This window comes from Sus scrofa, chromosome 13 (genome assembly GCF_000003025.6).
Source record: "Sus scrofa isolate TJ Tabasco breed Duroc chromosome 13, Sscrofa11.1, whole genome shotgun sequence".
NCBI lineage: Eukaryota > Metazoa > Chordata > Mammalia > Artiodactyla > Suidae > Sus > Sus scrofa.
The window spans coordinates 158,153,122-158,166,230 of NC_010455.5; the positions used below are offsets into that span (position 1 = coordinate 158,153,122).

General features: G+C 36.0%; 1 protein-coding gene across 50 annotated transcripts in view; it reads left to right on the plus strand.

Moving 5' to 3' along the window:
- ABI3BP (ABI family member 3 binding protein) overlaps window positions 1-13,109 on the plus strand; it is a 277,390-nt gene that overhangs the window by 139,418 nt on the left and 124,863 nt on the right. For 22 of the 50 annotated variants that reach the window (XM_021070523.1, XM_021070517.1, XM_021070524.1 and 19 more), the window contains exons 10-13: window positions 5,894-5,971; window positions 8,044-8,118; window positions 9,746-9,817; window positions 10,331-10,405. In XM_021070523.1, coding sequence (XP_020926182.1) covers window positions 5,894-5,971; window positions 8,044-8,118; window positions 9,746-9,817; window positions 10,331-10,405 — 300 coding nt within the window. The remainder of the gene's footprint in view (window positions 1-5,893; window positions 5,972-8,043; window positions 8,119-9,745; window positions 9,818-10,330; window positions 10,406-13,109) is intronic. The other 28 variants (XM_021070521.1, XM_021070530.1, XM_021070540.1 and 25 more) reach the window with 2 other exon arrangements.

The following is a 13,109-nucleotide window of genomic DNA, read 5'->3' on the forward strand; positions in this document are numbered from 1 at the left end:
TAAGAATATGCATTGTTTTCAAGTGCACATGGAATATTCTCAAGGATTGACCACATACTAGGGCACAAAACTAAACTCAACCAATTTAAGAGTTCAGAAATTATCTCAAGTATCTTCTCTGTCCACAATGTCATGAAACTAGAAATCAACCACAGGAAAAGAAATGAGAAAAAATTGACTACATGGAGACTAAACAACATGCTACTAAAAAACCAATGGGTCAATGAGGAAATCAAAAAGGAAATGATAATGAAGACACAACCATTCAAAAATCTATGGGATATGGCAAAAGCAGTGCTTTAGAGGGAAGTTCATAGTGATACAGGCCTTCCTCAAAAGAGAAGAAAAATCTCAAGTTGACAACTTAATCCACCACCTAAGAGAATTAGAAAAAAGAAGAACAAATAACACTTAATGTCAGAAGAAGGAATGAAATAGTAAAGATCAGAGAGGAAATCAATAAAATAGAGATTCAAAAAAAAAAAAGAAAGAAAAAATCAATAAAACTAAGAGCTGATTCTTTGTTAGGGTAAACTAAATTGACAAACCTCTGGCTAGACTCACCAAGAAGAGGAGAGAAAAAAACCAAATAAACAAAATAAGAAATGAAAAAGAAATCTCAAGGGATGCTGCAAAAATACAAAAAAGTAAATAAATAAGAGACTATTATGAACAATTATATACCAACAAATTTGACAACCTAGAAGGAATGGACAACTTTCTAGAGACTTACAGCCGCCAAAACTAAATCAAGAAGAATTAGATCAAGGAGTTCCCGCCATGGTGCAGTGGTTAACGAATCCAACCAGGAACCATGAGGTTGTGGGTTCAATCCCTGGCCTCACTCAGTGGGTTAAGTATCCAGCGTTGCTGTAAGCTGTGGTGTAGGTCACAGATGTGGCTCAGATCTGGCATTACTGTGGCTCTGGCGTAGGCTGGTGGCAACAGCACCAATTAGACACCTAGCCTGGGAACCTCCATATGCCAATCGTGCTGAAAAACCAAAAAAAAAAAAAGAAGGAGGAGGAGGATGGAACTAGAGAATCTCATACTGAGTGAAATGAGCCAGAAAGACAAAGACAAATACCATATGATATCACTTATAACTGGAATCTAATATCCAGCACAAATGAACATCTCAGAAAAGAAAATCATGGACTTGGAGAAAAGACTTGTGGCTGCCTGATGGGAGGGGGAGGGAGTGGGAGGGATTGGGAGCTTGGGCTTATCAGACACAATTTAGAATAGATTTACAAGGAGATCCTGCTGAGCAGCACTGAGAACTTTGTCTAGATACTCATGCTGCAACAGAACAAAGGGTGAGGAAAAAAAATGTAATTGTAATGTATACATGTAAGGATAACTTGATTCCCCTTGCTGTACAGTGGGAAAATAAAAAAAAAAAAAGAAGAAGAAGGAATAGATCAACTGAATAGACCAGTAACTAAAAATGAAATTAAATATGTAATAAAAACACTCCTTATAAACAAAATTCAGGGCCAGATGGCTTCACAGGCAAATTCTATCAAACATACAAAGAACTTATACCTGTCCTTCTTAAACTCTTCCAAAAGGTCAAAGAAGGAACACCCCCAAAGACATTCTATGAAGCCACCATCATCCCATTACTAAAACCAGGCAAAGATACTATCAAAAAAGAAAATTATAGGCCAATATCTTTGATGAATATAGACGCAAAAATTCTCAACAAAATTTTAGCCAACTGAATCCAACAACACATAAAAAAGATCATACACCAGTACCAAGTGGGATTCATCCCAGGTTCACAAGAATGGTTCAACATATGAAAACCAATCAACTTCATATACCCCATTAACAAAAGAAAAGTCAAAAACCATATGATCTTCTCAATAGATGCAGAAAAAGCATTTGACAAAGTCCAAAATCATTCATGATCAAAACTCTTACCAAAGTGGGTATAGAGGGAACATATCTTAACATAATAAAAGCCATTTACCGTAAACCCACAACAAATATAATACTCAATGGAGAAAAGCTGAAAGCCTTCCCACTAAAATCTGGAACAAGACAAGGATGCCCACTCTCACCACTATTATTCAACGTAGTATTGGAAGTCCTAGCCACAGCAATCAGATACACAAAAGAAATAAAAGGTATCCAAATTGGAAGAGAATAAGTAAAATTGTCACTGTATGAAGATGACATGATACTTATATAGAAAACCCTAAGGACTCCACACAAAAACTATTCAAACTGATCAACGAATTTAGCAAATTATCAGGATACTTTGATTAACATTCAGAAATCAGTCTCATTTCTGTGTACTAACAATGAAATATTAGAAAAGGAGAATGAAAATACCATCAAAATACCATCTACTCTGCCCTGTGCCTGGGAAAGGCTTGTTTGCAAGAAGATTTGGTCCCTAACCCATTCTTCAAAATACAAAAACCACAGGAGTTCCTATTGTGGCTCAGCAGAAACAAACCTGATTAGCATCCATGAGAACACAGGTTCAATCCCTGGCCTCATTCAGTGGGTCAAGGATCCAGCGTTGCTGTGAGTTGTGCTTTAGGTCACAGCTGCAACTTAGATTTGGCTATGGCTATGGCTATGGCTGTGGCATAGGCTGGCAGCTGCAGCTTCAATTAGACCTCTAGCCTGGGAACTTTCATGTGCCACAGGTGCAGCCCTAAACCAACAAACAAAAACAAACAGGATTTGTGAAGGAGACTGAAAACAGCAGAGTTTTTTCCCAGACCACTGTGGTCACTTTTGAACTGGAAGGCATTTTTTTCCTTAGCTCTTAGTTTTGAGGACTTTTCCTAATTTTTTTGTTTTTGTCAAGTTCCTACCTTAATATCAATTCAGGCTTTTTATTTTCTTGAATTTAGAAAATTGAACAGTTGATTTCATTGTTTTGCTTTTTGCTTTTATTATTCTGATACAAATCACTAAAGCTTCAGGATTAAGTGTGATTTTAATGAAGACAGATTCTATATAGTATATAAATAGTAAATGTCTTTTTAAACTTATTTCTAGGGAAATGTATCTTAAACACATGACAAATTTCTTACACATTGAAGAGACTGATGGACGCTATGTTTGATGATGCCCATCAATCCATCAATTGTTCCATCTTAGACTGTGTTTACAAATTTACAAATTACATTTTAGATTTACTGGTTTTTATGAAAATAGTGTGACCATAAACCGTTCTTTATACCAATGAAGGAGAAACAAACTTTTCCTTAATTATCACTGCAATTCAGAAAAGTCTGACTTTGTGAGGGGGTAAATCCTAAATATAACATCCTCATTCTAGCAGAACCCAACATGGGACATCAAGAAATTATTGGCTTTTGTTCTAAGAACACATGATGTGAATAATGAGAGAAATAAACAAGAAAGCTAGTACACACACACACACACACACACACACACACACACACACACACAGACATATTTTCCAGGGGCATAAAAAGAGGTTGCCAAAGCCAAGCCAGAGCCTGCCAAAACTGAAAGGAAACAACTGTGTTGAAAAAAGGCCCGGAAGAATCAGAGAGGAAAAGGAATTTCCTGGGTTTTAGGCAATGTTCTGATGGCATTTTACTCTGCTGTTGGCCAAGACAGACAGGAGTTGTCCATAGACAGTGCAGGTGAACGCTCAGGGGTTGACAGGAGTCATAAAGGGTCCCATTCAAGCATTTTTCCCTTTAACTAATCTCTCATGCCTGAAGTGCCATATTTAGAAATACGGTGTGCCTCTATAAGGAACTAGTGATATGTGGAGAATATAAATACCTCTTGGAAAGGTGGTTTTCCATTCTTCTTTTATTAGCAGCTTAAGTTAGGTTAATGAGATTACCCTCTCAGGGCATGTTTTCAACATAAGGAGCTAAAGCAATTCAGAGCATTGCCTGAAAGTCTAGAATATGGAAGTTAAAATAAATAATATCCAAAACATAAACTCAATGAATATATAGTCCTAGTCAACCAGGGAACCACCATGAGTGTAGGGTATTACACAGGAAGAAAAGGATTAGCAAAGATACCCTGAAGGAAAAAAGAATGCTGGAAAAGAAGAGACCATTAAAGAAAATCCTTATAATCTTACATTAAAACAAACAAAAAACCTCACTGTGGCACCTGCTGAAAGCAACAGGACTAGAGCCCATAAAAATTTATGATCTGAATGTTGCTTCCTGTGCTAACAATCACAGTGGTTCTAAACCAAAGCTATGACTACAGAAGAAGGCAGGGGGAAAAATATTGATAAAATTTAGAAATCAAAAATTAGGATTTATCCTAAAATTATACTGAATCTGTCTCTTTTTTTTAAGTTATTCCAGAAAGAGTTCCTTCTTTTTTTGTCCTGATAAATTAATTTGAACAGTAGTATTAAACATTTCTGTTGTACAAACATGTTGTTCAGCTTCCCACACCAGGAATCCAGAACACCCACTTGACTGATCGATAGGGCAAATACACTAGCAATTGAGCTGTTTCTAGCATGTTAAATCACTCCTGAAAATCCTTTGCTCTAGGAATCTATTTACTTTTCCACAGTACATACGGAAAGTTGATTTGCTTCCATGAACTCTGTGAGAGGGATGACTTTTAACTGTCTTTAAGTCCATTGGAAGTAAATACTTGGTGCCCACATTATCTGAAAAGAAGAAAATGGCCTTTACAACAGTGATATGAACTACAGAAGGAAGTTACAAAATTTGCATCCCCAAAGAACTTTGAGAGAACAGATACGGATCACTAATTTTCAACAGAGGGTGATTTTGTCCCCTGGGGATATTTGGCAGTGTCAGGAGACATTTGATTGTCACGGCTATGGGAGTGGGTAAAAGCCAGAAATGCCGCTAAATATTCTCTAGTTCACAGGGAAGGCCCCCAACATGAAAAGTTACCCAGCCCAAAATGTCAACAGTGCCAAAATTGAGAAACTCAAGAAGTTCCAGTACAGCCTCAGGACTCCAAAAAATCCCATGTGATTATAATCATTTCAAGGTGACATGATCACAGTATCTCAAACGTGAATAAATTCTTTCATGCCACTAGGCTGTTTCAAAATATTATAAGTTTATTATTGATTCAGTGCTAAATAGCTGAATCTAGTTAATCCTAAATGCATTTTTTTTAATGGAGAATGTCTTAATCATTGGGCAACTCTGGTATAGAAATGTTCTTTCTTTGAAAAAGAATACCTAAATTTTAGAAAGAAGTTTCCTGAAGAGTTGTCAAAAGAAGAAAAAAAAAAAGAAAGAAAAAAAAAAACCAGATTTTAGTTTTTTACACTAAGCTCGCATACAGACTCAAAAGATCTGTGTTAACATGGGGCTCAAATAAATATTGGTATTTTTTTACCTCAAATATCTTCAAATAACTTTGTTTCCTATGTGTGTTATTTATGTTTTTCTAAAACTTCAGTGCCATAACCTATTACATTTTTACCATGCATAATAATGGATAATTTCTATTCATTGATTTTTTTTTAAACTAGCAGCAATTGAATATAAATTCCAGGGAGCATTGTTATGCAGCCTATATCTTCGAGAAATTATTTATGAATCAGAATGATTTAATCATGTTCTCAAATCATTCTGATTCATCAGTGGAGTTATGAATCACCGTGGGTTGTGATTTTTTTTCTTCATTCCAGTGCTTAGATCTTAAAGTATTACTTAGGGTTAGTAGGAAGGAATTCTGAAGACTATCATCTACTAATACTAATCCCTGGTAGAAATGCACAATAAATTCATTGACTTCCTAGTAGGAAGGAATAAGAACAGAATAGTTTTCTTGAAATAATCTGTTGTTTGATCATTTTGAGTGAATTATATTTGGAAACTCTTATTATGAGAAAGTGAGGTAAATTTTTTTCTCTCTGACTTTTTAGCTAAGAATGAAACCTTGGCATTACCTGCTGAATCTAAAACGCCAGAGGTAGAAAAAATCCCAGCACAGCCCATCACAGGTAATGAGATCCCTACGTTATTAACTTTGAGAAGAGAAATACATTTTTTCAAATAGTAAATGATTGACAAGACTGATTTTTTTTTCAGTGAAGAGCCAATAGGAAATGCATTTTGATCAAAATCATACAACAATAGGAGATTCTAGGTCTTTCATCTAATATCTGGAAAAACAATAGATGCAAAGTGAACTATTGAATTAAGTAACTGATATGTAATATGGAAGCTGTATTTTTCACTCTGAAAATTGTTACCTCAACATTCTGAAACATTTTTATAATGAATATAATACCATGGTTTTGGTGGTTTCCGCTTATAAAAAAAAGACGAGAGCGTTTTTCATTTCTTCACTTTCACAAGTGGTTAGTTTAGCAAAATGCCATTATTCCTCAAAAATCCATCACTTTATGTCTATGAAAGTATCTGGAATCATTTAGTGGAAATGACTCTTGAAGACTAACAATCTTTGTGTAGAAAATATATAAGGTTCAGTAAAAATCCTTTAAAGAATAAATGCAGTATGCATTTCCCCCTGTTTTATCAGCTGTTACTAACAAACATTGAGCATTTCTCCTGTGAATAAAATGCCCAAGTCCAGTCCATTGGGGACACATTTTTCTTTCAACTATATAGTTTTTTGCCAGAGCAATAAAAAGATTCTGTGAAACAAACACCTGGCAAGAATTCCTTCCAAATCCATGTTTAGCAAAGTAATTCCAATCTAAAGTGAATTTTTTAATCCAGAAAATTGCTGTAAATTGAAATACCAGTGATATTTAACTTGTATTAAACTCTTGGACTCATGATTGGTCCAGAGAAGATAAAGATTGGTGAGGAAATAAAATAGCTCGATTTCAAGAAACCTATTGAAGCAGAAATTTTTCTAGGAAGTATTTGGTCCTATGAGTTTCCACTTGCCTCAGTGAGTTAAGAATCTAACTGCAGTGGCTCCAGTAGCTACAGAGTCACCAGTTCGATCCTCAGCCCAGCACAGTGGGTTACAGCTGTAGCATAGGCTGAGATTCAGTTCCTGGTGTGGAAACTTTTATGTGCCTCAGGTGCAGCCATAAAATTTTTAAAAGAATATTTGGTCCTACCTAAAGGAGAGAAATGGACCTTCCATCTCCCACCTTCAGGGAAATTGGAGGCGAGGTGGAACCCTATGCTGGAATAATCCATTTAAATTAAATTCCTAGGTAGTTTCCTGATTTCCATATAATTGGTCAGTACCAAGAAGAGCATAGGCATGACCCAGTGGAGAGTCAATCAAATTTTTCCCAATAACACTTTCTTCTCTTGGCACAATATCTGATGGGAGAGTCTACAGATTTCTTAGTTCTCTGCCAAGACCTCCTCAGAATTTTCCACCTTGGAAACATTGAAGCAAACACCATAATTCATTATTCAATGTTGTGTTTATTTCATGTCCTTACTCTACAAAATTCTGGAATTGTGTGGCTTGCAAGTCATTGCAGATCTTAGTGAACTTAGTTCTTATTTCTCAAAAGTTATTTACCTGAGGGTCCTCTTTGCCTTTGATCTAGCACTTGAAGCAATCTTGTGACTGAACGTTTGAATCCTGATAATTTCAACCCAGTTCCAAGCTTTGCATGTTGACTGCAATTTGGAAGAGAGAAATCTTAAAATATCATAGTTCTAAATAAACCTTTTTACCCTGGGTCATTCTTTTATCTGCCCATTTATTACCTCATTTAATAAATATTTATCATGTGCTTGCTTACCATATCCCAGACTTTGGGCTAAACCTTGGAGATAAAGAGGAGAAAAGAAAAGGCAAATAAAAATCTGTAATTAATCTGATATATGCTTCCATGGAGGTCAATTCTGGGTCCTTTTTGGAGCACATGGAAAGTGGACCAAACCTAGAAAGAAAGGGTTTAGAGGAGCATCTTTTCAGGCCCTGGAGCAAGACAGGGAGCCCTTAATTAACTTGAAGGGAATTGGTCCATGTGAGTGTCAGTTACCGATTCTATAGGGCAGCAAAATTGCCTTATGGTCTTCATTTGTTTCATCTTTTATCTTAATTTGTAAAGTTATCTTTTTTACCTTCCAGCAACTCCAGAATCAGTGCCAAGAACCACTAAACCCACTGCGTCTAGCGCATTAGACATTTCAGAAACAACATTGGGTAATTCTAAGAACTTTTCTTTTTCTTAAAAAAAAATAAAATAAAACCTCCCAACCCTTATAGAAAAGAAAAGTAACCCAAATGCCTTGGTTTCCCCATCATCCCCATTTCCTCTCCCCTCTTAGTGGCAGTAGTTCATCTTCCTCTTTCCTGGACCAATTCCATTAAAGAATTAACAATATGACTTGTTCCTGGTGACTAATATTCTAGGCAACCCTGGATGCTAGGTGCTAACCATATACCCTTTTTACCTGTCTCTTGGGATGTATGGAAGAACAGAATGCCAGCCTTTTAACCTACAAAGCTTAGAGGGGTGAGAATCTTGACAACATCTGTGCTTCCCATTTCAGTTGGCTTTTCCAAGTCTTATGTGTACTAAATTTAAGGAGAATCCCCACAAATGTCATGCTTTTTTTAATTAGAATTTTATGTCATGCAAGTTAGCTACTTCTTGGGCCAAGAGAATCTAACTTGCTTTATTCTCTTTTTCCCCGACATCCCCCCAAAAAAGGGGAGACCAACAGGTATGTATTTTGTTCTGTACCTGTAATGTTGATTTTCATGCCACACCATGGCCGTTTGAAGGTATACCTTCAAATTGTAACAGCTATGTAAAACTATTCCAGGGAATGCCAGCTTTTTCCACGAAAGGCACCCACTGGGCAGTGTACCCTCTGTTATGAACATGCCTCACATAACATTGTTCAGCCACAGTGTCAAAACTCAGGGGGTTTCTAACTGAATTCTTCTTTATTGCTGTTCTCAGGGAAAGGACCCCCAAAATATCACAAGCTATTTTAATACCTAGGTTTGAATTGCCACTGAGCACTCTAGGTCAAAATTATTATTAAACATTGCCGCTTATTATTACTTTGGCAATTTTATGCTTGCTTGAAAGAAGTCCTTAGGCTAATTCATTCAAATTTATCCCCTCACAGGAAAGAAGGGACATGTGGCTTGTAGAATAATAAACTCCCCAAGACCAAGCCCTTAAATGTTATAAAATCTTAATTTTATCATGTAGGAACCTAAAGAGTCTTTACAAGAAACCCTGGTGGGTGGTCAAATTTTTATATCTGATTCTTTTAATTCAAAATCCTTGTCACAGAAGAAATTATTTTCTATATTTTTCCCAAATATCTTTTTACTCAAGTCTTTATCTTCAAAGAGAAGATACATTTATGCTATTTCTGCAGATTGCTTCTTAGAATTCCTAGCATTTGAGTGTAATATAAAAAAAAAGTTGTTGGGGGAGCTTCAATATAAAGCTATGTAGTTACTGAAATTCTAAAAAGCTATTAGATATTTTCTAGTTCAGCTGTGTTTGGTGCTTGATTTAAGTTTAAACAAAATGTATCTGAGAGCACATAGCTGAAGAAATTCAGGGCACTAGTTTAAGGGTGAAAAGAAGAGCCTAAACTCCTCAAATTTGGTAGCTTGATTAGCAAAAATAGAAGCTGACATATTATCCATCATTGAAACACATCGGTAAGAAATATTTACTGCTAACAGTCCCTTACTGGAGTAATTTGCTTTTTTTTTAGTTTGTTTTTGCAAGCTTGAGATTTTAAAAACCTTTTCTCTTACTTGCACTTTAAGTCATAACATTTCTTATGTTTCATTGCAGCTCCAAAAAGCCTTCCAGAATTTCCTCAGGCAAAAACACCCTTCCCATTTGAGAAATCTTGGGGCACCTTGGGTAATGATAGCACCTTAAATCTGCTGTTAAGATGTGGGTGGTAATTGCTTAATTCTGAAGGATAGTTTACTGGATCCTATCTACGCAAACCTCAACAAACTGATGAATTCAGTTAACTCAGCCAAACAAGTAGTTAATTTCAAAAGTTAAAAAAAAAAAAAAAAACTATTTGTCTGATTGGATTTTCTACAAATTGAGTAACAATCACCTATCTGTTAATTCCATATAGCCCATTTAGTTAGTTTTCTGTCCTCAAAAAGGTTGAGAATATGACCCCAGACTCTGGTATACCTCTAGTCACTACTCAAATGCTCTTTGAATGGGTTCCTATCAATTTCTTCTTGATATATCGTCCTGATATATAATGATGTTTAGTTGGGTCAACATAAGGTTTTTTTTTTTTTATTTCAGGCTACTGGTAACCACTTTACCACACCAGCAACCTATTTCTATCTCTTTATCCTCTCAAAAAAAAAAAAAATTCTCAGTGAATTCCATTTCTTTTTGCTGTAGCTTCAAGCGAAAAGCCATGGATTGTGCCTACAAGTAAAACATCTGAAGATTCCAAAATTTTACCACCTCAAACTGGTAATTGCATTCTTTTTTAAAAATATAGATTGGAGCAACAGTATTGAATAACTTCTCTTGTTTTTATTTTTAGGATGATTATCCATGTACTTGGTAGTAAATGATAAAGCTATAATCATGGTATTTAGATGACTTTCTTTTTTTTTTTCAATGCAAAAACAGAATACTTTTGCATTTGTGTTAAAGATCTGTGTTTTAGTGTCTGGATATACAATTATATGTCTGGCTAGAAGATGAACTGCAAATTGGCTCATTGAATTTCTAGACAGCTTTTTAGTAACATGAGAGCAGGAACAAAAATAAGAAGCACCATCATGATCTGATTTAACAGTATGAATTTAATATTTTCCTTGCAGGTAGATATTTGCTTCTTTTTCAGTAAAAATATTCAATGAACATTTGAGAGTTTACTACGTGCAAGATAGTGTTACTAGGTCCCAAAATCTGTACACATATTGCGATGCAGAGGAAAGACCACATGTCTTGGCACTAATATTGTACTTTGGTTCCAGTTCTGGCTTTACTACCAACCATATATTTTAGCCATTTTTGTCTACTTTCCTGGATCTTAGTTTGTTCTTTTGTAAACTATAGCAATTGGCTTTTTTCTCTTGAGAATTCTTGTGTTCCAACACTAAAACTTATTGAGGGGAATAGCTCCCCTTTTTAAAAAAGAGTTTTTTTCTCATTTAAAGGGTTTTCTCCTTTATATCTTTTCTTTGATGTCTAGTAGTCAATTAGTGGTCAATGCTGACATGTGAGAATTAGAAGAAAACCTCACAAACCACTTTGTGTGATTACTTCCATGATTTTTGTTGTACTTATTTGTATTTTAACTTCATGAACCTTCTAGTTGTGATTTTTTTTGAGCACATATGATTAGTATATAATGTAGCTAGAAGTTCATGTAATAATGTTAAACACACCTACATTCTATGGTATTCTCAGGAAAGGAGTCCAGCAGAGGACTGGTTTGAGATAGCATGAGAATGAGCTTACAGACTCATAGAACTTGGTCAAATTATCCTTTCTCTGGTAAGTGTAATGCGTTCAGTTCTTAGCAAAAGATACAAGGATAGCATCAAATGAAGCATGTCTGTTACAGTCTCCCCTGGTTTTCTCAAGTGGGAAAACACTTGAGAGTTGACTATGTTTGTTAGCCAACCCAGAAAAGCCTCCACCTGGGTCTTTCTAAGCCTTTGTTCCCCACATCACTGACCCTGAGACTCTAGTGCAATTACTTAATGTGGGTGCAAGAACACCTTCAGCAGTCCGGGTCACCTGAATCTAAAATCTGAGCTCTGGGTGGTTCCATACTGAGCCTCTAGTTGCTATCATAGAGGCACACAGCTGCCCTGACTATGGAACAAAGACTAGGCTGTGGGCATGTTTATGGTTTATCTGCTGCACTGTGGCAGTCCTGGCCTGACCCCCACATTCTTCATGAGCCTCACATCTCCCAAACCAAAGACTGTTATAGCTCCCTGGACTAGATGAGCTCTTAAGCCTTAGCTTAACCCCATAACTTTTGAATTACAAACAGGGGATTTCGGGTCTTCCTTTGTTTCCCTTGAGCAGCCTCTATATTTCAGGTATCTATGATTAGTTAGCAAATGGACCAAAACCTTAAGGAAAGCATTTGTGAAATGTAATGCCTAAGACATGAATTGTATAGCAGCCTGAACTGAAGCAAGTTTGGGGGAATAGGAAGAATATGTTTGGATGTGAGGTTTGCAGAGTTATAAGGAGACACCGATAGATGAGATTGGAAATCCCAATCAAAGAAATATTCCTTTTGCATTTAATTACAGTAAAGGAATATTCTGGATTTGCCCTGGTGGAGAGCGAATAGTGGCTAATGCAGGGACCTTTTACTTTCAGAGGAAGGAAGCAGTTTCATTATTCAGCTTCCTGGTTCCTGCCAGGGCCTCCTTAGGCTACCAGAGAACTTCCAAAAGCTTGCCTACCTGCAGTCTCTAGATGAAGTGTTGGGGCTTGTAACAACAGTTCAGTGGGTATAACTGCAAGCATATGCATTAGCTGCAGAAACTTCCTAACCTACATTTTATAACACTGAGTTTTATATCTCTGCTACCTGGTATGATTTATGAACATGCAGCACTGTCATCACCAGGGAGCTTGTTAACGAGGAAGAATCATGGGCCTTTCTTCAAATCTATTGAATCAGGGTTTGCTGTTGAACAAGATCTCCAGGTGATTTTCATGAATATTAAAATTTCAGGCTCACTGCCTTATCACTGTGATCTGTGATATTTCATGTGGTGAGGCTGAGAATCATCAAATATGGTCAATTATAGGACAGATGGCCCGAAATCAATACAGCTGGTTCCTCAAAGTGGGGGATTAAGTATTTCTTGTTTCTGCTAATGCTTGCAATGCGCCCATCTAACTCTTTTATATGTGTCCTGTGGCATCTTCCTAACATATTAAATTTCTAATTAAAATTCATCATATGTGTTATTTAAGATTTAAAAGGTTGATATATTCACATAATCCTTTCACTTATTTCAACATGTTTCTTGATTGATTTTTTGTGAATTTATACATGCACTAAGTTTCTATTTCCTATTTAGTTTCAACATATACGATTATTTTATTTTTTAATTATTCATATGGCTTCCTAATGCAGTTATTTGAGAATTAAGAAAAGAAAGAGGCAGAGATAGTATTTAAATTCCAGTCC